The 27307-nt window shown below is 39.0% G+C and overlaps 1 protein-coding gene across 26 annotated transcripts in view; it reads left to right on the top strand.

Moving 5' to 3' along the window:
* Positions 1 to 27307, top strand: part of DMD (dystrophin) — a 1854857-nt gene that overhangs the window by 1724370 nt on the left and 103180 nt on the right. For 2 of the 26 annotated variants that reach the window (XM_067545085.1, XM_067545083.1), the window contains one exon: positions 19857 to 20225. The exons of 20 other annotated variants lie outside the window; for them this stretch is intronic. In XM_067545085.1, the coding sequence (XP_067401186.1) occupies positions 19857 to 19909 (53 nt within the window). In that variant the 3' untranslated portion in view covers positions 19910 to 20225. Of the gene's footprint in view, positions 1 to 12977; positions 13183 to 19856; positions 20226 to 25240; positions 25382 to 27307 lie in introns of those variants that run through there. 4 more of the 26 variants (XM_067545089.1, XM_067545084.1, XM_067545098.1 and 1 more) reach the window with 2 other exon arrangements.

The following is a 27307-nucleotide window of genomic DNA, read 5'->3' as shown; positions in this document are numbered from 1 at the left end:
TTTGAAAGAATTATCTATTTCCATTTTATGAGCATCATCATACACTGTATTTTCCAGTTTCAGTGAACAAATTGAATCCTGATATGTGAGAATACCTAAAAGTATTAATATGAATCCTTTTCCTGTAGTTATGTAAGTTAGCATTTAGCCATAGCACTGATTTTAAATTATTTCTGTTGCTGCATTTTTCTGAATCTTGAATATAAGAAGACTTTAGTCACTGAATATTAAAAGCTTATTTTCCCCCACACACTTTAATATTAAATTCAGTTTTCTTTTCTGTAAGATAATTCTAGTAAAAATGTATTAAGAACACATTCTGGAATTCCTAATTCAGCAGGCATGTCCAAAATCCATAACTGGACTTCAAACAGATTTTCATCAACTCAAGACTTTAGCTCTTTTATATTCTTTTATCTTTAACTCACAATGAAAGTGTCTGTAGTTACAAAGAGCTAGCTACTATAATTTAAAAAAATACTGCATATAAGATGAAGAAACATCATCTTCATAATTCTCTTTTGTGTGGATCCACTTTTGTGTGGATTTCTTTTTGTGACAAGCGTACACAGTTCTTGTAGATATGAATCATGGCACAGAAGTATCTTACACAGCTTTGAATTGTTTAAGTCAAAATGACACCTTCTCTTGCAGTGCTTCTCAAGCTAACCTTGCATCAGCTTCCCCAATGGGACAAAATTCAGTTTAATTCTGGGGGGTTGAAATTAACAAAAACAAAGATTACTCAATCTATTTTACTTATCTGTTCCCCCCTCTCTCCCTCCCTCCAAAAAAAGCTTCACACCATTTATTGATGCCTTAGTGCTAATTAGCACCAATTAGTAACAACACACCTCAGAAAGATTTGTCAGTCAAAAAAGGTTTAAAAACATTGTTTATTTACAGCTGGAGCTCACTGTTTTGAAACAGGTTTCATTTTGGGATCATAACAGTTTCTTTGACTATTTGCACACAAGATGCTTCACAACAAGAATGTTGAAAAGCAGCACATGTAACACTAAATCTCATGAAAATACAGAGAGAACAAGTACAATTGCTAATTTTTTTGTTTTTTCAGCTTTCTGAAAAGAGACATAATTGAGTGAAAGGCTTCAAAAGACATCATTCTTCTTTAGGAGGTTATCCTTCACTGATTTCACACAACTAGCTCCTTTTCTTCAGCTCTCAAACCTACTCTTGAAAAAAACAAAAACAAACTCTCAACCACCACAACAAACAAAAAACCCTCCCCTAATTGCGCTTGTCTATCAAACTACTGGACCTTTTGCTCTGCTCATTTTTGTCTGTAAGTTTCTGGAATTCATCATCTCTTTTTATCTCTACTAAATCTTTTCTGGCTTCCGTCCCCTCCACTCTACTTAAATAGTCCTTACTGAGGTCACTGACAATTTCTGGCTGTTTGAGTCTCTCCTCTGTTGTCATTCTTCTAGATCTTTCTACTACTTTCAGTAATCAGTCCCTGACACTCCTTCTGTTTCATAGGCTTCAGGACTCCGTGTTTTTATGGTTTGCCTTTTAGTTCACCATTCACTCCTTGTGTCTCCATTAGTGGCTCCTTCTACTGATTTCTCTCTATCAGATTCTCTCAGGCTTCCATCCTCAGCCACCTTCTCTTTTACGCTATGTACTCCAGACAATCTTATCCACTCCCAGAGTTTTGGCTAAAATCTCTGCTGGTGCCTCCTAAAGCTACCTCTCTGCCCTCTACTCTTCAGTTCTGGCCTGTCTTACAGCTCTGGCTGTTTTTGCACCATCCCCTGCCAGATGGTGTTGCAATATCAAGTTCGATATGACAAGAATGGAGCTGTTTACCTTTCTTTCTGATCTCTGACTTCCTTGTTGACATCACTATTGTACTCAACCACGCACTTCCTCCATTAACTGCCCTTTTGTTTCATTCTCCCCTTCTCATTTTTGTGCTTTCTTCCATGTTTCCTCCAACTGTCCCCTTCTCAAATGCCAAACAACCTGTCTCTTCTTTGATACCACTTTGAAAACAGATACCTTTCTCTAAGACTTTCATTTATGATCTCGCCCAAAGATCTTCATCCAACTTCTCAGTCTCCTAGATTTCTGTGTCTGAATCAAATAGTAATCTTCTTTGGATTGCCACCATATCTGATAGTTACATTACTGGCAGTCACAGAATAAATAACTCTGAGCATCTTGTCCCATGATGTACATCAGGCCTAAATTATGTGACCGGGATCCCAGAATCACTGCCACCCTACCCTGCCACCCTACCCTGCTCCACTCCAGTTTAATGAGTAAAGTAGCTTTTGTGTTGTATATGTTTGTCATAACTAGAGGGCAACTGCATTTCTGGTCTCTTCTTGATCTCCCTGAGTGCACCCCCACCAGAAGTAAGACCTCATGCCACTAACTGTCCCAGGGTGGAATTGCATAATTCTGTGACTGGGCACCCTGTGTATCTGCCATTCTTACCCTGTAAGTCCAACTGAGTTCAGGCACCTGCAGTTCCGCCCTCCAGGTGTCTGTGACCAGAGGTAGACAGTGATCAGAGAGCCTTCTTCAATCCAAAGTTGTTTATTTAACAATAGGAATTAAACAATAGAAAAAAAGGAATTTAAAACAACAAACAATCTAGACAAGTCTGTCTGACCTTGAGTCTGAGGTTTCAGTCTGGTTCCTCCATTGACTCGCCCTCCCTGAAAGAGTAACTCCCTTTAAACCCTGGCACAGTCTTTGTGCTCATGGGCCTTGGCCATTCCTAATCAAACCAGTTTCATAGGCTGGCAGGAGGCCTGAGCCAGAATCATCAAAGCTAACCGTTCTGGCATTTTCCCTTAACAACTCTTAAATGTTAGTTGAAAAGTGGTTATCTGGAGCCATTCTTCTCCTTTCTGCCTGACAGACCCAGAATATTCATTCAGTAAACACCATCCAAAGTAGCCAGGCAACATTACAGTATCAATAAATTATTACAGGGCAGCTCTGTATTGATCACAGTATTTAATTGTTTATTTTTAGCTGTCTCTAGATGTATAGTTTTTATTGTATTGCAGAATTTTGTGTGGAAAATGCATAACTCCATTGTAGAAATTAATGCAGGGGAAGCTGGAAGTTTTGACAAGTAGGCAGGGGACAGTTGGGCTTTTCCCATTCGGGATGGAACAGGTAATGGGTTTGTTTTCAGTACCCAGAAAGCAGCTGACTTTTTTGTTACTGGGAAAGGGATACATCTCCTTTATGTCTCCCTCTTTTGAGGTGGCTTTGTATGTGATAGAGGAATCTGAATTCCTCATTCCCAACTCCCGCAGGTCTTGACAGCAACTAGCTGCCTCATTGCGCCCTGCCCCAGTAGTTGTCACTACATGCAGCAATGATGGATAAGCACATTAGCTTGCTTTTTTACTGAAAAGGATCATCAATGAAACAGTGAATGCTGACATCTAAATTGTCAACATTAGGGTTCCCTTGTTAAGACTTCATTGAGAGGTGTGGGGGGAGCTCACATAGCCACTGATCTTACCTTAATGAGAGTGCTGCTCTATGGCCATCAAATTATTCCTTCCTAATAGTAGTGTGAAGGTGTAAGAGGGTGGGAACTTCTATGTAAATGCACCATTAGCACGAAAAGGATCACAGTCAAGATTGGTCTCTTCAGACACACCCATTCTCAGGCAAAGTCATCTTTTTTTTTGTCTTTTGAGTTAAAGATCAGAAGCACAGGGAACCTGAGGACCACAATTACCATTTAGCTTAATTTGCCCATGCTTTCACCTGTCCTGGAGCAATACAGCCTTGTGAACCCTGCTGCACACTCTTCAAGGCTACAAGAAAACAGATTTAAACATATACACTGAAAATGTGCACGGCTAACAGAACAAAGAAAAATGCGTGTTTTCTGCATACTCACATACACAAATGGCCTAGTTTTCCTTCCTGCTGCCCAGCCTCAAAAGAGACTTGTGATAAATGAATTTACCGAAAAGAGACTCTTGGGCCTGATTCACCAATATTCTCTGAGTGCTCTGGCAACACAAAGCAGTGTAAACACCCATCTTAGAAAGCAGTGCAAAGCAGCCAGAGTGTACTGATGAATCTGCCCCTTCTCAGAGGACATGTGGGATTGGCTCATGACTTCTCTTGAGCACCTCCCTTCCTTGCCAATTTGAAAAGCTTTAACAAGACCCTGATGGACTAGTGGGCAATGCCCCTAAGGGCAAACAAGGTCTTCAGAGATTAGGATGAATGTGACCCAAAGAAAGTGTATTCTTCTATCTTAAGTCTTTGAGGCCTGGATTTTGCATCAAACCGGAGAGAAGGATTTATAGGAAGGAAAAAATCTTAAACCATAAAAAAAACCTTATTTTTTGCCATGTGTGAATCTGGTGGGAGCGTGTCTTTTGTTGGTATAACCAAGACTAGTACTTCTCAGGTCATTCAGATTGTCCTATACCCTATATTATCCTATATATGTGGCCTATACCACATTGGCCTGTGATAATCTCTTGATAATACTGTTTGGTGTAGGACGGGAATTGCAGCTCTATTTATCTGTGACTCACTGCTCAGATAGTTATCTCACTTCTAACTCAACCATCTCTGAGGTAGGAAATCAGCTTCCTTTCCTTTGAGGCATTCTTACATTAACTACTCCATTTTAATAGTCTGGATCTGCCGTTCTGGGTTAGCAATATAAAAACTTTATATATTAGAAAGCCTTCTTCAATAGGCAGTCTATCGTGCTACTCTAGTGTGTCTCCATTCTCAAGAGGTTTCTGTGTGCGTTTAACTGTTTTGTTCTCAATAAAAAAAAAAGCAGGGTCCTTCTCTTCCCCAAAAGTCAGGAGTATTTGACTTTCACTTTTACATCAACTTCCAAAACTAGAATGGATCCGATTTAAACTTAATTCCAGCCCCAACTAATGTGGACAATAAGTAATATTGTAAATGTCACATTCCAACCTCATGTGTGTCGCCATTTACAGCCATTATTCAGAATAGTGATGCCCAATATGCACCTTATGGGCTAAATCAATGCAGAAAACTTCTGCGAGATGTTTACCACCACTTCTCCTTCCCTCCTACCCCTCTCCCCATCCCCCAAAACTACAAGTTAATCATAGAAATGTAAGGTTGGAAGGTAACTTAAGAAGTCATCTAGTCCATCTTTGTGCTGAGGCAGGATTAAATAAACCTAGACCATCCCTGACAGATGTTTGTCTAACCTTTTCATAAAAACCTCCAGTGATAAGAATTCTACAGCCTCTCTTGGCAACCTGTTCCATTGTTTAACCATATTTTAATTAAAAAGTTTTCCTAATATCTCACCTAAATCACACTTGCTGCAAACTAAGCCGATTACTTCTTGTTGTATCTTTGGTAAACAGAGAGAATATTTGACCACGGTTCTCTTTAGCAACCTTTCACATATCTGAAGCCTTATGTCCCCCATTACTCTTTTTCTTCTCTAGACTTAAATGATCCATTTTTTCATTGATCATGTTTTCTAAACCTTTTATTTTTGTTGCTCTCCTCTGGACTCTCTCCAGTTTATTCACATCTTTCTTAAAGTGGGGTACCCAAAATTGGACAGACACTCCAGCTGAGGCCTCACCAGTGTCGAGTACAGCGGATCAATTGCCTCTCAGTTAGTATATCCCAGGAATAGAGAGACAAGGTGGGTGAGGTAATATCTGTTATTGGACCAACTTCTTGTCTCTCTCACCAATAGACGTCAACACAGGTAGTGCAACCATGCAGAGAGGCCCCTACACTTCCAGCATGCAGCAGAGAGGGACTACAGGACAGGTGCAAACAGGCCAGCAAGGAGAGAACTGTTGGGACAGGTTGGAGAGGGACCCACAGCATCTCTAACTATATATATCTAAGGCTAAGATTTAGTCACAGGTATTTTTAGTAAAATTCATGGACAGGTGACGGGCAATAACCAAAAATTCATGTCCGTGACCTCTTCATGAGTTTTTCTATAAATATCCTTGACTCAACCTCAGCTGCTCCTGGGGGGCTGATGCTTTGTTGGGCCCCAGGGGCCAACAGTGGGCCCTCTGGTCTGAGGCCCCCAAGGACCGTTCTACGACAGCCTCTAGTACCACCCCAAGACTGCTGCTTGGGAGGTCCCTGGGGCAGCCTCACCAGCCACAACCGTGACTTCTACGAACTCTGGGACAGGCTCGCAGCCTTATGTATATCCAATGGCCCCAAGCTCCTTCATTGAAAGAGCAAAGGAGCAGCAGTTGATATTACTGATATTACAGCCAACATACTGGAGTGTCTGCAGAAGGACTTTGTTATAGCCCTATACCCTACCCACAGGTTGGGTGTGAATTTAATAGCTGCCTCTGCTCCTGTTTAGTTCCTTGCATAAGTCCTGATTAGTCCTTTTTGGCTGGTGGTGTTCCCTGGATAGAATTTTAGAAGAATTTTATTTACACAAGATCTCTTATAGCATTTTAGCAGTGTAAAGGGGTCATACTATGAGAGGGACCTTCATGTAAATGAGCGTCAGGCCTTTCACCTTCTTGGACCACAAGCTTTTTGGAGCAGAGACCAACTTTCCTTTATTATTGTACAATGGGGCTTCAATCCTAATCAGGTTCTCTAGGCACTACTACAGTTGGAATAATTGAATAATAACAATCAGTGTGATATAGTATAGTCCCAGTAGCTGCCAATGATGTCTTCAGTTTCATTAAACTATTTTTCTTTATTACATGCAATACATAGTACATATTGCGTATTATCAGAAATTTCTTCAAAAATACATGGATAGGTGAAGATTTTTACTCACTGTGTGTGCTCACCCTTTGTCACAGTATGGTGCATGATACAAAAAATGGAAAATATTTGTTCACCTTATCAATCTGCTGCTGTTTTGCACATCACCTACTCAACCCTGGTCCTTGTAGATAATTAACAAGTCAAGTAACCTTCCCACCAACCAAAATCAGAATTGCATCCCAGCAGCCATCAATTCATTAGTTCCCATCAGTTTGCCAGCACAATGCTACAAAGAACACAAGTAGTATTTGTCCAACTCTAAATACCTGCTTTTCGGAGCAATTCCTCCTTTAAAGAGATTTTATTTTTCTTGGCAACATCTGAACTTACATTTTACCATTGTAAAGGCCCCAAAGTTGTGAGATAGCAGCAGCTCACTCATAACTTTAACCTTCTGTCATGTGTTTCACAGCAGTTCCTTACATTATCTGTGCTGGAAATCGTTCTGTTCTACCTTGATATTAAAAAGGAGGGAATTCTTTCATTTCCAAGTCAAGCTACCACTGTGCTATTCTAAAGCTTCCTTCCAAAAAATATTAGAACAAAATCCTCATCAGTGGTAATTAATTTTGACAGTGTGGGCTTTGTAGCAATTCACAAACCTGTACTTTGTGCATCAGCATTCCTTATTATTCTAATTAAAGTGGAACATTGTGCCCTCGCCAGTCATTAATGGGCTTTCATTTCGTAAATGACATTTGCAGAAGTTAAAACGGGCAGTTCATATGAAGTCCACAGGCAACAGCGTTAAAATTAGCATCACCATAGCAACAGTCTCCCATCATTAGCATTCAGGGCAACAGGAAATGTTTTGTTGTGCTTTTGTTTCCAAATATATACGTGGAACAGCCTACACAACACACATTTCAGGTAAAATAAACATATTCAGCTGAATGTGGCTGTTCAGGGTTTTGGAGATTTATGATGAGTTTTTTTCTCCCTACACAAGCTACATTTCATAATCTCTACAGCTGTGCATGTCCGACCTCCTGAGCAGCCTTTATTCATTGCCAGCCTGCTGCTCACCAATACGGTTTTGTATGAAGTCTCTCACTGGGTGCCAGAGAATCCATACTCACTAAAGGATTCTGTTGAGTCTGAGGAAATCGTACCCGCCAAACAGAAGGATCCTCACATCCCATCAAGTGGGGTCTATTATGCATGTTATACCAAGCTCTGTTTGGGCTTTTTAAAATAAGATGCTTATATTCCATTTTTTCTGACAAATAGCAGTACTAGCACATAAATTATAAACTGATATAGTATTCAGTCCTGGCTTGTCTTGCATGAGTAGGAAGGGGAGAGAAGGGGAAATAGTGCAGGCAGGATCTCCTCTGCTGTATTTCGTATTTCACACCTAAAGAGGGCCCAAGCAGAACGCTGATACTCAGATGCCCTTGAGTTGGAAAGAAGTCTGCTGCTGGCTGTTGTGTCTGGCAGCTCAAAGAGGGTCTGACCAATTGGGCTGGGGGCAGGTCTTGTTTCCCAGGATTTGGTAGCTGGGGGATCACATTCTGCACCTTCAGCAGGAGCACTATACACTCCACAGCACATAACCTCAGTGCTCCCTGAGGCATTCTGCCTGCACCTGCCTCATTCAAGCAACATGCATTGCACCACTAAAGCAGAAGCAGTTTGGCCCTCAGATGCCAACTTCTTTTTCGGGGGGGGGGGCGGAATTAGAGAAAATTGCTATTCTAATGCAATATGTGTGTCCAACCAGTAGTAACAACAGATTAACGGTAACTGAATGTTTCAATCCTATTTTCTCAGCCTCTCCTTTAGTTTTCCACAGAAGCAGTCACCTTTTCCCCTCCACCCTCCTATAATATCCTACTTTGCAGATTTTTGCATAAGAGATACTTTAATTAGTAAAAACCGCTTGTTTTTCAAAAGCTGGAGGTTAAACACATTAAATCGGGAGTTCTCCAACATTTTCGTAGCATGGACATTTTAATACAGAGATTGTCTTGTGAGTACCTGCTCTCCCAGTCATGCTGATTAATTTTTCAACCCACCAAGCCGGTATAGTTGGAAGAACATAAGAAATGATATTGTTGGATGTGTAACTTAAGAAAAATGGTTGTTGTGTTCTCAAGAATGCTGCCCAAGCGGGACAGATGTAAGGGCTTTTGTGATTCAACACCTGGCATGCTATGAAGCCGTAGAGAGTTAGTGTGACTATTGATTGAGGTTCTGAAACTTCTTTATATGCTCACATTGTTTCAACCATTTATTCTTCTTCCTTTACACAAGCACCTTTTTGTTAGGTCAGGTTAATTTCTCAGCTCCGCTAACTTGTTTCCCTTTTTCTTCCTTGTCAGTTGTTTTCTAAACATCTATTATTTTCTGTTCTTTTCTTTTCCTTCATATTCCATTGTCCCAGGCTGAAAAATGATATTTTGCATCATTCTCTGAGTTGATCTGCCCAAATACATTCATTAGTGCAATGGAGTATCTTAATAACAGAATAACTTTCATTGAAGCCATAACTCATGAAAACTAAACAGTTTAATGCTTACTGTCCTGTACAATTAAGCCTCACCCTAAATCTGAATATCTTTCATAGTTCTTTTCAATGCTGAGACTTAAAGTTATCAAATTTAAAAACTTGCATTTCTATTTCTGAAGTATCCTCCTCCCCTTGGTCAGAGACCTGCATCTCTCTTCCTGATTGGGCATTTTCCAGTCTGCACAGTTCCCTGCCTACCCTGAAAGTTCCCCAGGAAACCAGATAGTGTAAACAGCCTGTATCTGCACTTTGTTTTCTCCTCATAGGCTATAGACAGCATAATTGTCCACAGTTATAAATTACCACATAAGTTACCACACAGTTATAAGTTACCACATAAGCTCCTTCTAAGCAAGCACATTTATTGTGAAGGTGAAAGCATTGCTGCTAAAACATTAAAACAATAAAATAACTTACTCCCACTCTAATGAGCTTTCCAGAGAGCATCTTCAAATCCATCAAGGGCTTTGGCAAGTAGGTGATCTGTCCTTCAAACCCCACCAAAGGTTTTTTCGTGGTTACAAGTTCACAACAGTTATTAGCTTAGAACAAGCACCCCTGTGAGTCTTTATACAGCTGGGGCCTTTGATCCTTGGATTCCAGGAACAGGTAATCAGCAGAAAATAGGTTCTTTCCTCAGGTTGTAGCTTTAAAAGGTTGGCTCTGGAGGTGGGAATTTACATTCCTCTCACCCCACGTGTTTTCTAGGAAATCAACTTAATGTTCTTTATCCCAAAAGTTCCTTCTTGTCTGGCACATTATTTAAAATAGTCCTTTAAAGCTCATTGGAGTTCCCAGGGTTTACATTGGCCATGTTTTCCCCTAGAGAAGTTACATACCTGATACTAATACATAAAACTTAATATTACAATGGATGACAAAGCTATTCAAATTTAATTCAAAAAGTTCTCCCAAATATATTGCAGGAAATTGATGCATCTGTCACACTATGGTTGATGCTTTCAATACCTGATGCCTTCCAACTAATATCGACAAAAACAGATTCCTACCACTGAGTCTATTGGTTAATAGGATGTAGTTGCAAAAGAGCAACTTTAGTCTGTTTTAGGCATCATCAAAATTACAGCAAAATTCCGATTCCCACCACTTTTTTTTTTACTGGTGGTGATTTATGAAGCTGAAATTTTCAAAAACTGAGTTGAACTTGTGATACTGGTAGTTTAAAAAATGATTTTGATGTCAAAACTGAGCTATCTGACACAAGCTGTGGATGGAGGGATAGATGTGAAAGACCAAAAAGTTATTTTTCTCATCATAATTGCACTTCGCTTTATTTATTTTTTAAATGGCTACCTGTTACTTACTCTCTCAAACTTCATTTCTTTTTTTTATTACCAGCATGACACAGTCAAAACAATTTGGAATGCTTCACAACTATCTTACCACTGCTGAGGTTTCTTTCTAAGTTGTTATTAAGCAATGCGCAGTATGCGTCCTGTTACACCAACACTAGATTCCATAGGAAAGCAAGGATATGGGTGATGTTTCATACCAGCATCTGTGACCTTCATTGTCTCATTGTAAACTCACCTAGTGTCCAAGCCTAAGAGCCGGATTCTCCTTTCTTAATGGTTTTACACACATTTAACCACAGCGGCACAAAAGGGATCAGGGCAGCTGGAGATTCCCCTGATGTAAAGCTGGCTGTATGTGACTCACTCTACTCCCTTTCTCTCCCCCCAACCCCTATCACCAGGTGTTTCGGATTGCAAGGCAAAAGGCCACAGTGGAGCACGTTTCAATAATCTCAGGCTGGCAGAGCAGTCCCTGGACTGCTCTAAATTACGCCAGGACCAATTCAGTCCCCAGTCAATCCCAGGGGAGGACAGTATACAGTTGTAGTTCTTGTGCCATAAACTGCTTGACTGGCCCCAGGAATCTGCCCCATTGACTTCAGTGAAGTTACTCCTGATTTACTGGAGTGTAAATGAGATGAGAGTCTGGAACTCACTGTCTTCTTTTCTCTACCATGGTTTTTCATATCCGTGCCAAAAGAGTAAGCATTTGCTGTTCGCAAAACCTGAATCTCTATTTGTAGTCCCTAAAGCAAGCCAAGTACAAAACCCTTTGTACAGCTTTGCTTTTGTAGATTTGTTCACCATTCCAGAAATAAGCAAAGAAAAAGTTCTATCAGACCATATCCTTTACACGGCCATTGCAGCGTGTGCTTCGTGTTGTACTCTCTTGTACTTTGGTCAGTCTGGTTTTAAATTATTCAAATGATGGGACTCCCACCACTTCCCTGGCAGATACTTCCACAGTGTATTTCTAAATAAATGTTGTTTGATTTCATACTGACACACATATACACGTCCAAAAAAATTTCCCTCCCTCTTTGTTGTCCACACCCTTCAAATATTAGTCAACTTTTACATCTTTCTGATTGCTCATATACACAATACACATGTGTATATATACATGTATATATGTCTTATGTATTCATTTAAAGTCATAGCAGCCTTAGGGCTTGTATATATGAACAATTAGTTCACAGCACATTGGGGTGTAAATTGAATTACCCTGTTGCACACTAAGCATTTGTGTAAACTCTGATGCTACACACTAAAAGTTCCCTAGTGTAGTCCCGTTTCAAAGCAGGGTAGATCTCACTACAGAACTTGTAGTGCATGGCAGCAGGGTCCACATGGACAGTTAGTGTGCATCAGGTTAGTGTGAAGAAGATTTGGACCCTAGCTTGCCAAGAATTAAGTTTGTACCCACAAGCCTTCCACTACTGCACTGACACTACCACATCCTAGACTCTATTTGTCTGTATCGTGAGATGTGCAGCAGGTTCATTGGTTCAGAAAGAATCTAATCTAAGAAGCTTGCTTAGTTGCAGTATAAAAATTTCTTCCTACCTTCAGTTTTCCTTTTACTGGCTCATCCCCCAAAACACATATTTTTATGTATACATACACAAAAATTTCCTATTTTTTCCCTTTTTGGAAAACCTGCTAAAAAAAGAAGAAAAATTAGATACTGCATATAGTCATGCCCCTTACTGTTTTCCTGAACATAAACCTCTGCCCCAACTATAAAACCAAGCAATGGATTTTTTTGTTCCCCTGGACACACTGCCCCTGGGCATGATATTCACCATCTGTATGCCCTCCCTTAGCTCTACCTATTGCAAACCTGTATGCATTTGATCCCAAAGATAAAGCTCCAAAATATACTTTCTAAAGTGCATGCTATTCTTTTCTCTTCAAGTTCTTATAACACCCATGTTACCATAGTATCTGATGTGATTCAGCAAGTAGGATTTACCTTTATTCTTATCTTTTGGAAGCCCATCTTAGGGCTCCACAGTCTCATTTTTGTTGAGACAGTGGCAGTTTCACTGGTGAATGATAAGTGTAACACAAGAAAAAAGTTTTTTATTTTAACCAAAACTACTCTCCAATATAATTTGCATTGACAACCTTTTGCGAGGCTTCACCTGGCAGATTCCAGCTGCAAGTGAAAACAGACAGGTGGCAACCTCAGATCAATGCCTTGTTATTACTGAGAAGCTTTGATCTAACTAATGTATAATAAATAAGTTTCTGCATTTTAATCACCTTGCTGTATTTATATTGCTTGTTTTGCTGAGATTGATCTGTTTTTCAAACACTCATCCTGATTTTCCTGTTTTGTTTTGCTTTTTAATTAGATTATTTTTGATCATTTATTTATTTCAACACTCCCACCAGTAGACAGTTGGATGGAATTTATTATGCTGCTTACCCACAACTTTCCCTCCTTCCCATCCTTGCAAGAGCCATGGTAATTTTTAAACATCTTTAAACTTTTTCTTTGGAACACATAAGGAACCAGAGTCATTACTTTGTGATAGGATGGTTGAACACTGATTTCTGATGCTTTCATGTGCTTAAAACAATTAAAGGTAAAGAACTTCTTTTGCCAATAAAAATGATTAAAGGTTCTTTAAATGTAATTGTTCTAATTCTGCTTTCATAGATATACCATTTTTACACTAGTGCAATTCCACTGACTTCAGTGAAGTTAGTACTGATTTCACACTGGTGTAAGTGAAAGGAGAATCATGTCCAATCACCTATATGAGAGAGAAGTTGCAGGGGGGAAAGATTGGTTTAAAATGTGTTTTTTCTTGGTGAACTGGAAAGCTGAGAGTCTTGACATTGAGATACAAAGACCTTCAATCCGAGGTGGTTGTTTCACAGTCAGACCAGAATAGTAATGGCCAAAAAAAAAAATTTATGATCCAACTGCTCTACATTGGCTGTGTGATATGAGTTAGTGAGCTAAATCCAGCTCCTTATTGGACAGGTGTCCACATCTCAGAAAAAAAAATCACAATTGTCATCAATTGCTACTTCTCTTGATAGTCTTACCAGAAAGGTCAAGGGTTGCTGGGCACAGTGCATGAATATTAAGTCCCAGCTCAGCAAAGCACATGCTTAAATGCCACTGATGTCAATATGCCGTGTTGTCATAGCCGTCTCGGTCCCAAGATATCAGGGACACAAGGTGGGTGAGATAACATCCTCTGTTTCCCTGAAGAATTCTGTGTGAGCTTGAAAGCTCGTTTCTCTCACCAACAGAAATTGGTCCAATAAAAGATATCACCTCACCCACCTTTTCTCGTTGATGTCAGTGAGATTTAAGCACATGATTAAGCGTTTTGCTAAATAGAAATGGATTTAAGCATGCACTTATGTGCTTTTCTGACTCAGGGCTAAATTACCCTCTCTCTTGCTCCAGATTAGGCATGAGGCACCTTGGGGCAATGTGGGGAAGCTAAGGCTGCCATAAACTGTACTGTACCCATTCTGTGGATGAAGTCCAACTTGATCATCTCCCAGGCTGCCAATCCTGCATCTTTCATGAGAACTACCATATATTTTGGGATAGAGGGGAAAGGCGCTCTTCTTCGCTTTTAGTTTCTTTATTTTGGTAGTATATAATTGAACAAAAACCCTTACAAATAGGTGGGGGGTTTTTTGTTTTGGAGGGTTTTGAGGGGAGTGTTTTGGTTGTTTGGCTTTTTTATCCTGGGTGCCTATCGCTGACATCCTTGTGTGACAGATAAATGGCCACTACAAAAGTTAGCTTTAGAAAGCAGACGTCTTTTAGCCATTCGTAGACTATATTGCGGTATTAAATAGCATCCATAGGCATAGTCCAATTGGCCTTATTTGTTTCCAAATTACTGGCACATTTTTTAATACTTTAATGTACAACATTAACATGGAAATAGCTATCAAACACAATTACTTTCTCCATCTGTGGCACAGACGAGTGTGCGCCATCATCACAAAATGATCGTTTTTATTACATATGGTCCTCTTAAAACGTTTTAGAATAAATGTTAACTACATTTAAAAGTAATGTTTACTAAACATATTGTCAGAAGAATTGAATAATATTGCACAGAATCTAAAACAGTATCATATTCAGTTCTGTATATTGGAAGATTATCATCAATCAAGGTAGCAAGCTCCATAAATAAGAAATAGGTTTCTTTTTTTCCCGACTCCTAAATTGTCAGTGTTCTAATGTGACTGCATAAATAATTAGTTTGATAAACTACTAAAAATAAATTCTCTGAAGAGTTTTTATTAAGATATTAAATATGTTGATGGCTAGAGCCAGTTGACTGTTTTGGATCAATCCTTTATCCATTGATCATTCTACTCAGGCAGAATTCCATGACTGCAGCATCATGTCCCAATTAAGTAAATCTTTGCAAAAGATTTTTTTTTATCCTTAATAAATTAATTTCTCCAATACAGAAATTTAAAAACAATTAGCACAAGTAGAAAGTGGTCTAACATTTTATATTCTTGGGTCTGTAATCTGCAAAGTAATTATCACATATTTTTAGGGAAAGGAAATAAATACGAGTGCACTAACAACTATTATAAACAAACAAAAAAATCAGTCTTGAGATATAGTATTTGATTGACAAAGAATGCATATAAGCAAAAGTAAATTTCATTAATACAATAGAAAAGTAATTATGTGCCATGTACCCGGACCTAGATTTTATTTGGCAAGATAAGATTAGTGTCTTCCCTGCATTTCCTCTGGGCTGGTGCAGATTAGTATAATGATATTGAATGAATTTGTGGTCACTGCCTGCAAAATGAGGTTTGATTCCGAAGATGAGTCTGGTCTAAATGGGAGAAGCACCATTTACATCAATGGAACAATGATGATTTAAACCAGTTGATCATCTGGCCCCAGATCTTCTAAATGTGACAAAAGGATTTCTTTGTGTTTTAGGATTGAAGATATGAATTCTTGTAATATTTGCTAAAATGGGAGGTATGAGTCTAATTGATATTTCTTTTTCACTTTGGGGAAGCTCAGTTTATTTGCTGTGAGCATATCTTACACAGTGGATGTTATGAGATTCCCAATGTTTGTCAAGTTAAGTTTGCCAGTGTAAAAAACTGTTATTCCGAAGTAGGGATGCTGTGAAATAAATATTTTTTTTTTCCTTTTAAGGGGTAGGTAACTTAGACAACTGTATGGAACAATGATATTTCTTGTGACTGATAAAAAGAGGGATAATTATTCTGAACATTTGTATATCATCTAGCTTAGTGTCTTATGGTAAAAAAGATGATAAAGATTAATAACTGCTACATCCAGACCTCTTTTTAGCCCTGGCATAAGTATTTTGTGTTGAAGTCTTGACTGTTTACTAAAATTGATAAAACTGTTGAAGATCTGGTTTATGTGGAGAAAAAAAAACTGAGCTGAAATTTCCAATGATATGTTCAAGGGGAACAACAGAAACGGGAGATGAGAATGTTGATATAGCCCATAAAGAACATTTGTATGGATACACAGGATTTTAGGTCTATGTTCTTTATTTTAAGATTGAATTGGTATTCACAAAAGAAAGTTTTTAAAGGTCAAAAATAGTTCCACATCCAAATTTGTAATCTGTTTGATTATTTCAAAGGGACTATTTGGTGTGGAACAGGACATAAGTTTTGATCTTTGGCAGATTTTGTAGTCTGCTAAATTACCAATGGTGTTGACAGTTCTAGAAGTTTAATGATAGTTTAATGATAGTCATTAAAATGTCATCCATGTTCATCGAGGCCTTATATACTAAGGGTCCTACTTTGATACCAGATATGTGTGAATGAGGCATGCTCCAATTTTCATCACTAGTTTTTCCAGTGCTAAGTTGACCAAGAGATGTGAAAGATCTTCAACTTGCCTTGTCTTGCCTTGTACCTCTAACAAGGTGCAACTTAACCTTCAGTGGCAAAGTTAAAGAATTGAATTGATGTATGTTGTTAATTGAAAGTTGTTTAGGTTTCTTCAGGTGTATTGTGTTTTGAGATATATTTGGCTGAATCCAAACTTCTTAAACAGATATATATATATATATATAAATAGATATATATGGCTATTCAATTCCATTAACTAACTAAGGTAATGAGAAGGCATTTAAGCGTTGCTTCATAACATTTTCTTCTGGATTTTAGCAACCACAGAATATTTTGCTATCACTTTTCTAAGTTCTGCTTGAATTTCTTTTGAACAAGCAAAGAATACAGAATCAGTAAAATATAAAATGGTAAAGGAGAGAAATTTCACAGACCCTGATTAACTAAAACGTTTAACCCGGAACTCATTGGGTCAAACTGGTGTAAATCATTTGTCTTCAGTGAATGAAGGCCCTTGTCTTTTCAGGGTATGTCTATGCTGCAATGTAAACTCAGAAGCTCAGAGTTAGTGGGATCAAGTCAGCCAACCCATGTTAGGGAACCCTGGGCTTGAGCACCTACATTTTTTTAACCCATGCTCTAACCTAAGGCTCTGATGTCCACACTGCAGTGTGCAGACCTGAGTCAAAGTAACCATATCCCAGAGTCCCTAGCTCCCCTCCCTCAAAATGTAGCTGCTCTACTCTTAGGACAGTGGGAAAACTTTACTGCCCATCCTGAACTTTACAGGAAGCAGCTTCCTTTGCAAAAAGCTTGATTGATTCATTCTCCATTGCAAACGTAGGTGGTTCTCTGTTCATCTGCTTGCAGATCACTGATCCAAAGAGAATGAGTTAATGCTGACCTGAGCTGCTGCTGTTTGCAAAGGAGAGATGGCTTCCATTTTCAGTAGAGTGGATCGCAGATTGCTGGGATAGAGAGGACTAAGGAAGTTGTCCCATGGAATTGTGGGATATTTCTGGCTGACTCCTGGGACCTGAGTCAAGTGGCGCTACAGCTACATGGCAAAGCAATACGGCTCAGACCCTGGGTCCCAGCTTTATTTGAGCTCAGACCTCCAGTCCTGCAGACAGGATTCTGGATCCAAGCCCTGGGATAGCGCAATTGCAGTGTAGATACAAGGGGGGTTAGGCTTGAGCCTGGGCTTATGTTACCCTCACCACTTTGCACTGTACATAATGCTCCATTTTTTTACTTCTTTTTTTTCAGGAAGGAGAAAAAATATAATGTGGTTTAAAATAAGAAAAAGATCATTGAATTTGTAGGCATGTGGAAGAACCACTGTAAAGTGCTAATTTCTATTAATTATTTGTTGAACACTCAGGATGCTCAGCACTGTACACTTCTAAGGAGAAGACAGAACCCATGTACTAGGGCATTTATAAACTAAACAAGACAGAGTATGATGCACACATCCAATCTCAAACCATTTTTATATAGATCTTGTTCTTTTCCTTTCAGTGGTGGATTATTGTTTAATTTTCCAGAAGCAGTGTGTTTTAAAGAGGGTTTTGATTAAGTCAGAGTACTCATTTGAAAAAAGGAAGGAGGAGAGTCTTCCAAGCTTAGAGACATCATGGAAGAAACTTCAAAGACTAGATTGAAAGACAAATATGGGGATGGTTTAAAGTTAAGGCACTGGACTGCAACTTAGGAAATCTGGGATCAGCTTTAGATTCGCCATGAGACTTTAAGCAAATAACTTAATTTCTCTTTCTGCTTTATTTCCCCATATTTCAAATGAGGATTAAAATACTTCCCGACCTCATGTGGTGTTGCAAGGATAATTTCTGCAATTAATTGCAAACTGCTGTAACACAGATAATTATGTGGGCCATCCATAAATACAAAAGGAGTCACTGAAAGGCAATAAATATGGAATTCCATGATGCCATTTTTCATAGTATAACTATAGTTCAAGGCAATAAAAGTTACAGAGATGCACCAGACAGCACCCTGTGAGAGACAAGTTACCCAAAAATACATGCATTATTTCAAAGTTGCCCAAACTTTGCCCATTCAATGGACTTATTGAGGACAGCAAGCTGCCATCTTTAATACATAGGCAGAGCCTTGGCATCTGTAGGTGTGCAAAGTTTCATCTGAATCTAAGTGGCTTTTATCTATGCAGAATATTTTCTCTTTAATATACTATTTATATGAAGAATTTATGGAAAATTTCTTCAATAAATGACAGAAAACTTTTTATTTGTTTGTATAGTTTTATTCAGAAATAAATGTATGCTACAGACAGGGTCTCACATATTTTTATTGGTCACAAAAGTGCAATAAATTAGAGAGAAGGAAGGAAAGGAATGCTTCCCCTTTAAGAGGTTTGGAAAACTTTTGAACAGAGGGCTGCTTGTTAGTGGCATACATTCCCAAGCCTGCATAATGATCAGTAGCCAGAATCAAATTCCCTGGGCACTGAGTGAAGTCGGAATGCCAGATGCAGAGTTCCTAGCTTTAGAGGAGATTAGTACATTGATAGGAGACAGTAGAGAGGTTAATGATTTGGGAAGTCAGCTTTTGTGTACAAGAAAAAAGAGCTGTGAGCATAGGAGGAGAGATTGTGAGGTGAAAAGCGAGAATGAGTGAGTAAGAGAGATTGTAAAGCACTGTTCATTTTAATCTCCCAGCAGGGAAAACAGTTATTTATTTCTAACTGGGCATGCAGAGAAAAGTAAGGAGTGTAGCTTGCTTGTTTTATTGCTGTTTAATTTATCCTTATTAGGCTCTGTTTATTTCTCAACCTAAGTAAATGAAGGGATAACCATTCATTTTGCTAATATAAATTCCTCAGACCAAGAATTTACTATGGCATAATTATTATTTTTCACCTCTTATTCATAGATTGCAAATATTAGCATGTAACTTTGATTAGTAGAGGTATGTTTTCTGTTTTGTTTTGCTTTTCAAATAACCACAATAATCTTCCTTCAGTTGTTTTTTAATGATTTTATTGTAGCTAACATTTTGTCAACATTTTACTTCCTTGACTTCTCCACTGTCGTGACTATTGCTGTTTCTATTCATCTCCATCCCAGAAAAGTAGGAATTATTCCATGTTTTCATGGTCTGGGATGGAAGGTGTAGGAGATTTATTGATGTTTACATCACTAGTTCCTTATTCCTCTGGCACCTCGGTGTGCTACCCCAATGATGCATTTGATTTAATTAGTTCCAAAGACTACAGTGCAGGTTCTCCTCCTGTTTCAGGTCTCATCCCTGGAATCAGAGGCAACAAACACTCTGCCACTGTAAATTGTGTGGATTGTTGCTTCAGCTACAGAACACTTTCCCCCTCTCCAACGCAGGCTTCCCAAGACTTCAACAGGACAAAATTCATGTGTGCATCAAAAGTTTCTGAAATGACAGGACCCCATCAGGCCTCCTTGTTCAACCATGTGGAATGTGGTGTGACACAGACGCACACACACTGCAATCATCCAAGACTCTGTGATATGTTGTCCTATAGAGTGACTAGGATTTCAGTTTTAGTCAGGCTAATCTACTACAACAGCAGAAGCAAATACAGACCCAAGGGATTTTGCTAAAAATTCTAGAGGGTGTATTGTCGTTGTGCATTTATCAGAAACTCAGGCCTTGGTATGCCAAAAGCGTCCGCGCTCTCTGCTTTGCACATTAGTTTGCTGCATGTATTGTAACTCTTATTGCAAAATAAACCTGGGCAACACATGCCTGCTCTGTGCCTGGCTCTGCTCAGTGGATCAGTTGGTCCTTTTCATTAGCTATATAGAAAGGTGTTTGTTAAAACATTTTAACAATACAACCCACATAGTTCTTCCAAGGCCATCTCAGTTGATCATTACAGCAGGACCCGTGTGTGTGTCACTTGCTATGGCTTTGTGGCATGAACCAATGTCTGCCTACAGATGAGAAGCAACTATGAACTTCACTTTATATGTGACATCAGGTTTTCACCTGGTCCTATAGATTCATTCTGCCACTACTCTAACTAATCTACTATATAAATAACTGATTGTTAGAGTCCTTTCGTGTATATGGTTATGAATGTTTTATTGGAACTTTGCCTTTAATCTAAGTAAAGGGAAAAAGGTATTGTTGAGGGAAATTACTCCAGTATACTGAAATGATTCCCCTTATTGACATTAAAAATATTTTACTGTACTTCCAGTGGCAATGAAACAAACAGCAAAAAGTAATGTATTATCCAGCACAGAGATCCTCCAGATTGGTTGACTAATGTTTGGAGAGAGCTGTAGAGGAACAGAGGAAAATAAGGACAGATAAATCCTGCAGGTATCAATTTTTGGCACACGTCTCTGATAGATGATCCAGGAGTGTGCCATGATGCCATTTAGAGTGATTCTTAGTATTTATTTGCACTAAAAGAAAATAGGTTCAAATAGCATAGCATATTAGCCAGCCTAACAAGAATGCACCACAATATGTTCTTATGCAAGGCAAGCCCCTGTTAATCCACTAATCAGTTAACTGAAGAATGGAAGAACCACACTTGTAAACAAGACTACATGCTTCCCAAAACTATGCAAGCAATACTGATTTTAGTTAATAAGAAAATATTTACTTTCATCAGCATTAAAAATATGTTCTTTTAATTTTCTAATTTAATGGCTAGAGCACTGGAGTTAGTTTCTGGCCTGCTGTGTGACCTAAGAGAAATCTCTTCACCTAAATGCACTTAGGTTTTCCCCATCTGTAAAATGGGAATAGAGCTACTTCCCTTCTTCCTAACGCACATTGAGATCTGCAGATGAAAAGCACTATTTCAGGGCTACGTATTATTTATAAATATAATATTTATTATTATTTTACTATGTTTTTGTATAAATCTGTGGCCCTATCTCTACTAGGAAAAGAAACAGGCTTACCAAAGAAGCAGATTATATAACCCATTTTTAAAAAGGCATGTCCTGTTTTATTGAGCAGCACTACCATGTCACCTCAAACTCTTTTATTATCAATTTTCAGAAGTGATTCAGAGCACTAAACCAATCTTTAATTATTAGGATGAGATTTTTACTGGAGGCAAATTATCCCACATTTGCCTGCTGTGAGGTTTCTTATACCTTCTTCTGAAACATCTTGTGCTAGTAAATGTCAGAAACAAGATACTGGACTAGATGAACCATGGGTCTCATCCAGTATGGCACTTCCCATGTTCCTAATATAATCAATTTCCAAGTCCTGATGAAGTCTCAGTATAAATTCTTAAGTGCATAATTGACTCATTGGAATCTGTTGAACCAAATCGCTATGTGAAAATAATTAGAACTCTCCTCACACTAAAATAAAAAAATAAAAATCTCATTCACTACATGGAGAAGAATTTCCTTCAACAAATAAATGACATTTAAAAAATAAATGTAAAATACAGGTTTTCTTCACTTGAAAAAGCCAAAGATACTAATTGTCTTAACTACAAATGAAATATAATTTTTTTATAACTAATTACCCCAACATGAATATAACTTTTAAAAAATTTCTTCATGCAGAGGGCAGTGCATTTACCAGTTTTGGATTGTACTAACATTGCTCGTTTTCAGTGAGAATTAAAACTAATTTTTAGGTAGATGAGAATAGCTAAAAGCTTTTATGGATTTGCAGGAAACAACCAAAACCACATAAAATAGATTTTTTTGGGCAGTCAAATTATATAGTCAATAGACCTCAATCTTTGTTTTCCATTTGTTATTCAGTGGGTAATAGTTTGATTGGGGAGATCACAGGGTTAATTTGCTTCTGAACTGAGAACTGACTCAGAATTCCCCTTTAATGTTAGGGAAAAAAACTGGTGTGTGTGGGTGTAAGGTAGAAAAAAGCCAACAGAATGGATTCACTAATTGGGGTTTTCACCTGCTGTGAGTCTAATTGAATACAATGCTTCATTTGTAACTGAAGGAGAAAGAAGATTTTGCAAAGTATTGGAATTTCAGACTAGTTTTTAAATTCCTATTACTTGGCACTATGGTATGGGAAAAGAAGACAAAATGTGATAAATGGCAGCATCCAGCTGCTGTTAAGGTGGACCAGGCAACTGAAGAAAGTAAAAATTGAAAGACTGTACCATCCCTATCAGTGCCACATATTTCTTCACAAAGGAAGGCATTGCTTATTTTTTATATAGAACTGTAGGCTTCAGGCTAATGGTATACTGAATTATTTTGAATTAACAGGTAACTGTTCTGTGCTTTTAACAAAGTGTGAAGTTTATCCTAAAGAGGATACTAAACTTCACTATTTTTTTTCCTCCAGAAATTGTGTTTTAATAGGTGGAAATATGAAAAGAGAGTGAGATCTCCCTAAAATCTACATAAAGATGGGAGAGAGTGGGATTGTTGTAATGTATGCCTGATTGATTTACTACATTTGACAACCTTTGTTTCACCTCATTCACCTCCGCATCGAATACATCTTTGACCTAATCCAAGGCCCACTGAAGTAAATGGAACAGGCCACTGATTTCAGTGGGTTTTGAATCAGGATACGTGTGGCAATTTATCTGCCTGCATCGATAGTTAAATTCTCCTTACTCTTTACCAAAGCACACACACAGTATAGCAGTATTGCCAATTCTGAATGCTTAACAATCATGACAATATACTGAACATCACGAGATTTAAAAATAAGTAGTTTTCGTTCATTTGCATTCTGATTTTTGAGAATTTAAAGTTCTTATTTTCAAGCGTTTCTCCAAAACCATGAACTAGAAACTTTTTTTTTTTTAAATGTCAAAATTTTCATAAAATTAAATAACTCAAGGAGCTGAATCCTTAAGAAAACACTAAATATCATGAGACTTACCATGAAATCATGAGCTGGAAACACCCAATTTTGTGCTTTTTTAAATCTGTGCAATTGTGCTGATGTCACTAGAATATATGTGGAGTTCTGAGTGAGATGAATTCTCCTTGCCTTGTAGAAATGTGTCCTCCTGTGACACAGGGGCTCTTTGACTGATTTAAGACAGCCCTTTGGTGTGAGGCTACCAAAAGTGCAAGTCTTCAAAGGTCTCGAAAACTACATAATCATGAGGATCCTAGGGCTCGAGTCTCCACTCAACACCAGACTACTGCAAATAAAGACTAACTCCGTGATGGTCAATGGAGTTAAACAGGTGTAAAACTAGTGTGAGAAGAAACTGACCTCCCATGATTTGAAATGCTTGTGACATGTATATGAACAAAAATTAAAAGATTCCATTGTGGCTGGTGCAAGTACCAATGTTTAGAGGTCTAACTACCTGCTTAAACCTACCAATAAAGTAGTTAGAACTCTAAATGGTAGGAAAACAAAAGCCATACTAAGGCCCATTTCAAAATTTGATCCAAATTTTAGTGTTTTTTTAAATACCATTATCTTCCAAAAATGTCAAAGATCGGTTTTTAAAAGGAATCCATTAATGTTTCAAGGTGTTGCATCTAAGCAGCTTAATAGTAGGGCTGGAGAATGTAAAGACCTCTAAGCACTTTATAAATTAAGGGAAAACATCTGAGTTCTTCAAGCTTGAGATGATAATTTAAATATAGGTCTGAAAAATAAGATATAGGTGAAAATGATAAGAGACCTCTGCTTCCCCCATAGGTATTATAGGTATTTCCAAATAAACTGCTAGAGATGATTTCCTAAGTACCTGGTCTTTTCTGTCTTTATTATAGTCTTTGAAGTTGGTTTATCCACTTGACAGTAGTTATAGATCAGTGATAAATACTGTATATACTTTGATATGTTTATTATGTTCACCTACTTCATAATGTAATTGTAGATATGTTAAAATACTAAATATACTTTCCCTAGTGAAGGCAGGGGTGTTCAAATTTTGCACAACTGGGAACCTTCCAGGAGCTTGAGAGATGCAGCTAATTTGCAAAAGTAGAAAAGGGGAGCAGATTGCAGTGGCCTCAAGGGAATTAAGATGGACCATTTCACTGGAAACCTCTCATCTAAAAATTAAATTGGCTGTGGGCTGGATTAGACCCACCTGCTATACTTTATCCTTTTTCTAAGGTGTTGACTCTAGGGACTCTGGGCCCCATTTTTAAAGGTATTTATGTGCTTATCTGCATCTGTAGGCACCTAAATACCTTTAAAAATCTGACTCAGCTAATTTTCTTGGATCAAAACCCAGAGCTGTGATGTCATGTGGTGTTATTTTTTTAAGCACTATGGGGTTTTGGATTTGGGACTGTTTTGTCCCTTAACCACGCCAGCAAAGCCTTGTCTTAAAAAGACACAGATGCATGAAAGCTTTGACAGCTCTTCAATTTCCTGTGCCTTGTCCCCTAGACACAAAAGGGCACAAAGGCCTAGTTAAAAGTCAGCCAGAACTGACCCCTGGAGAGACAATAAAAACTCTAAGAACTTTCGCCCCTTCCTGTGTCAGGACAGCCCTTCTTGGCTAAGTGTTCAGACCCCTCAGCATCGAAATCCTGAATTGTCAGAGAAATCAACTCATTATTGGAGCGGCCATAATTTGTACTGAGATCTCGTCTTTAAACTAGCTAGTGTGGATAGTTTTAGGGGCTTACTCCACCGCAGGTCCCCTTCCTTAGTTCTACCTTAAATAACTCCCTCCTCTTTCATCCCAAACTGTTCCCTCTCTCGGAGTCCTTTAGTTAGCAGGTTCAATAGGTGGAGGGAGGAGCAGAGGCGGGAAGCTCCACCCTGTCTAGCCTGCAGCCTTCCCTCCCCCGACGGATGCCCTGAGCCCAGCAATGCTCGTTCCACCGCAGTGCTAGTCTGCGCTGCTTGAGTGTGGCTGCGCCCAGCGCTCCGCTCCGTCTCCTTCGCGTGAGTCCGCCCCAGCAGCTCCGGCCATGAGGGAACAACTCAAAGGGTGAGTTGAGCGCAGCTCTCCTGCAGCCCTTCCGCCGGGCTTGAAACCGTGCACTTGTGGCACCGCTGTGAAAGGCGGGGGCGGGGCGGGGAGGGGAGGGGAGCCGAGCTGGGGGGAAGCTGCATGAAACTTGGGCAGGAATTTGGCGGCGGGAGCCCGCGTCCCAGCTGTTTGCTCTGCTTCCCGCTCGCAGGTGCTTGTCGCTGCGAGGAATGGCAGGATTAACTCTTTCCCCTCCGGCCGGTCCCGCTGCTGGGAGAGTTCCGGCTGTAGCAGGGAGGCGTGGAGGGTGCTGCTTGAGGCTTTCTATTTTCCCTGGTGCTGGGAGCAAAGTGGGCTCAGTGCAAAAAAAATGTTAAAGAGCGGAAGCTTTGCTCTTCGGCTCGTTTGAGGTGCCTGTAACCATGCTGTGTGTGTGTGTGTGTGTGTGTGTGTGTATACACACAAACACACTGTACAGAGGGAATGTTCTTCAAACCTCCTGTTTCAAGACTGCACAGGGGAGCTCTCGTGCCTTTCATTCAGCATGCTGAAAGGTCAACTTTCTGCCTGATTTCTTCGGGGGATTTGACCTGACATTTAATTCAGGGCATTTTCCCATTGATGCGCCCTCAGTTTCGTGATAAATAGGTCTAGCTGCACCATGCGAGGTACGAGTTAAATCATACTAAGGGGGGAAGGCAGAGGAGCCCCCAACCGTTAAACCAGCAAGCCAAAGCCAGGAAGTCAGGGATGTGCCAGAGAGATGATAAAACGATTTGGGGGAAGCCAAGGAGGGATGACAGTTTGTATCTTTTTTCTTTCTCCTTGTTTAAGTTCAATGGAATGCTATCCTGTCCTGTTCTAGCTGCCTCGCTTTCTTGCAGCTCAGTCTGCATGCAGTACATTTTATAGCGTGGGTCATGAATGAACTTCTGTGGAAATGTTTAAAATCTGGACACCTTGGTGACTTCTGTGGTTAATTTATGTTTGGAAATAATGTTTCAGTATAATAGTTTTTACTCTGGTTTATATTGTGTAGGTATTGTTTGTATAATGTGTGTATGAAACACACAAAATTTGTCTGTGGTGTTGTATGTGAGGCTCTCTTTTGAAGAGTGTTATTGCAAAATCTGCCCTTTCCTAGATATAGTCACTTTTCCAGCTCTCATTGCAAGCTTAAATTTGGCTGAGAACTGGTCTAGAGGCACATGTCTATGGAGTACTGAGCTGAGGAAACAAGAAACATAGTTATATAGAAGGTCAAAGACCTTCTACCACTAAGGAATTGGTTGCAGTCATCATTGTTTGATCCTGGATTCAACAAGACCCTGCAGTGAAATTGCTTTGGCAGAAGTGAAGAGGATAAGCTTTGAAAAGCAAATAGATCAATGGACTAGTAACAGCTGGAGGGGCTGGCTCACCAGCTTTAACAACTGAGTCCTAAGCTTTGCCCATGACAGAGTGCACAAAATAAAATGTTGAACATCAAAAGAGAGAAAAAATACAATACTAAGCAGTTGACATGTGGCTCATTTCCAATATTAGCAGAAACTTTTAATATGTATTTGTGCCTCTCTTCAGTGTTCTGATAATGCTGGCAAAAGCCAAGTTTTTTCAAAAAAAGACACTGATCCCAGGATTAAAGAGAAATCATCTCTGTGTGGATCTATGGACTCCAGATTTACAGATGAAGACAAACAGTAATCCTTCGAAAATCACAAGAGAGTTTTTCTCATTACTGTTTTAGTCTTTTCACAGCGATTTGTGTCCTCCCTGGGAAGTAATGGAAAGATATTAAAAGGTTCAAAATGTTCAAGCAATAAGTGACAGTCATTGCAAGGTAGTCTTATTTTGAGTGGGCAACAGTGTGTCTTTTTTAAACCAAAGAACAATTAGTTAAAGTTGTATTTTTTTAAGGTTTAATGTTAGTTTTACAAAAAAAAA

This window comes from Emydura macquarii, unplaced genomic scaffold (assembly GCF_026122565.2).
Source record: "Emydura macquarii macquarii isolate MOO-44397 ecotype Brisbane River unplaced genomic scaffold, CSIRO-AGI_Emac_v2 contig_1043, whole genome shotgun sequence".
Lineage (NCBI taxonomy): Eukaryota > Metazoa > Chordata > Testudines > Chelidae > Emydura > Emydura macquarii.
Note: the sequence above shows the minus strand (reverse complement) of the source record. Positions and strands in the feature narration are given on the sequence as shown.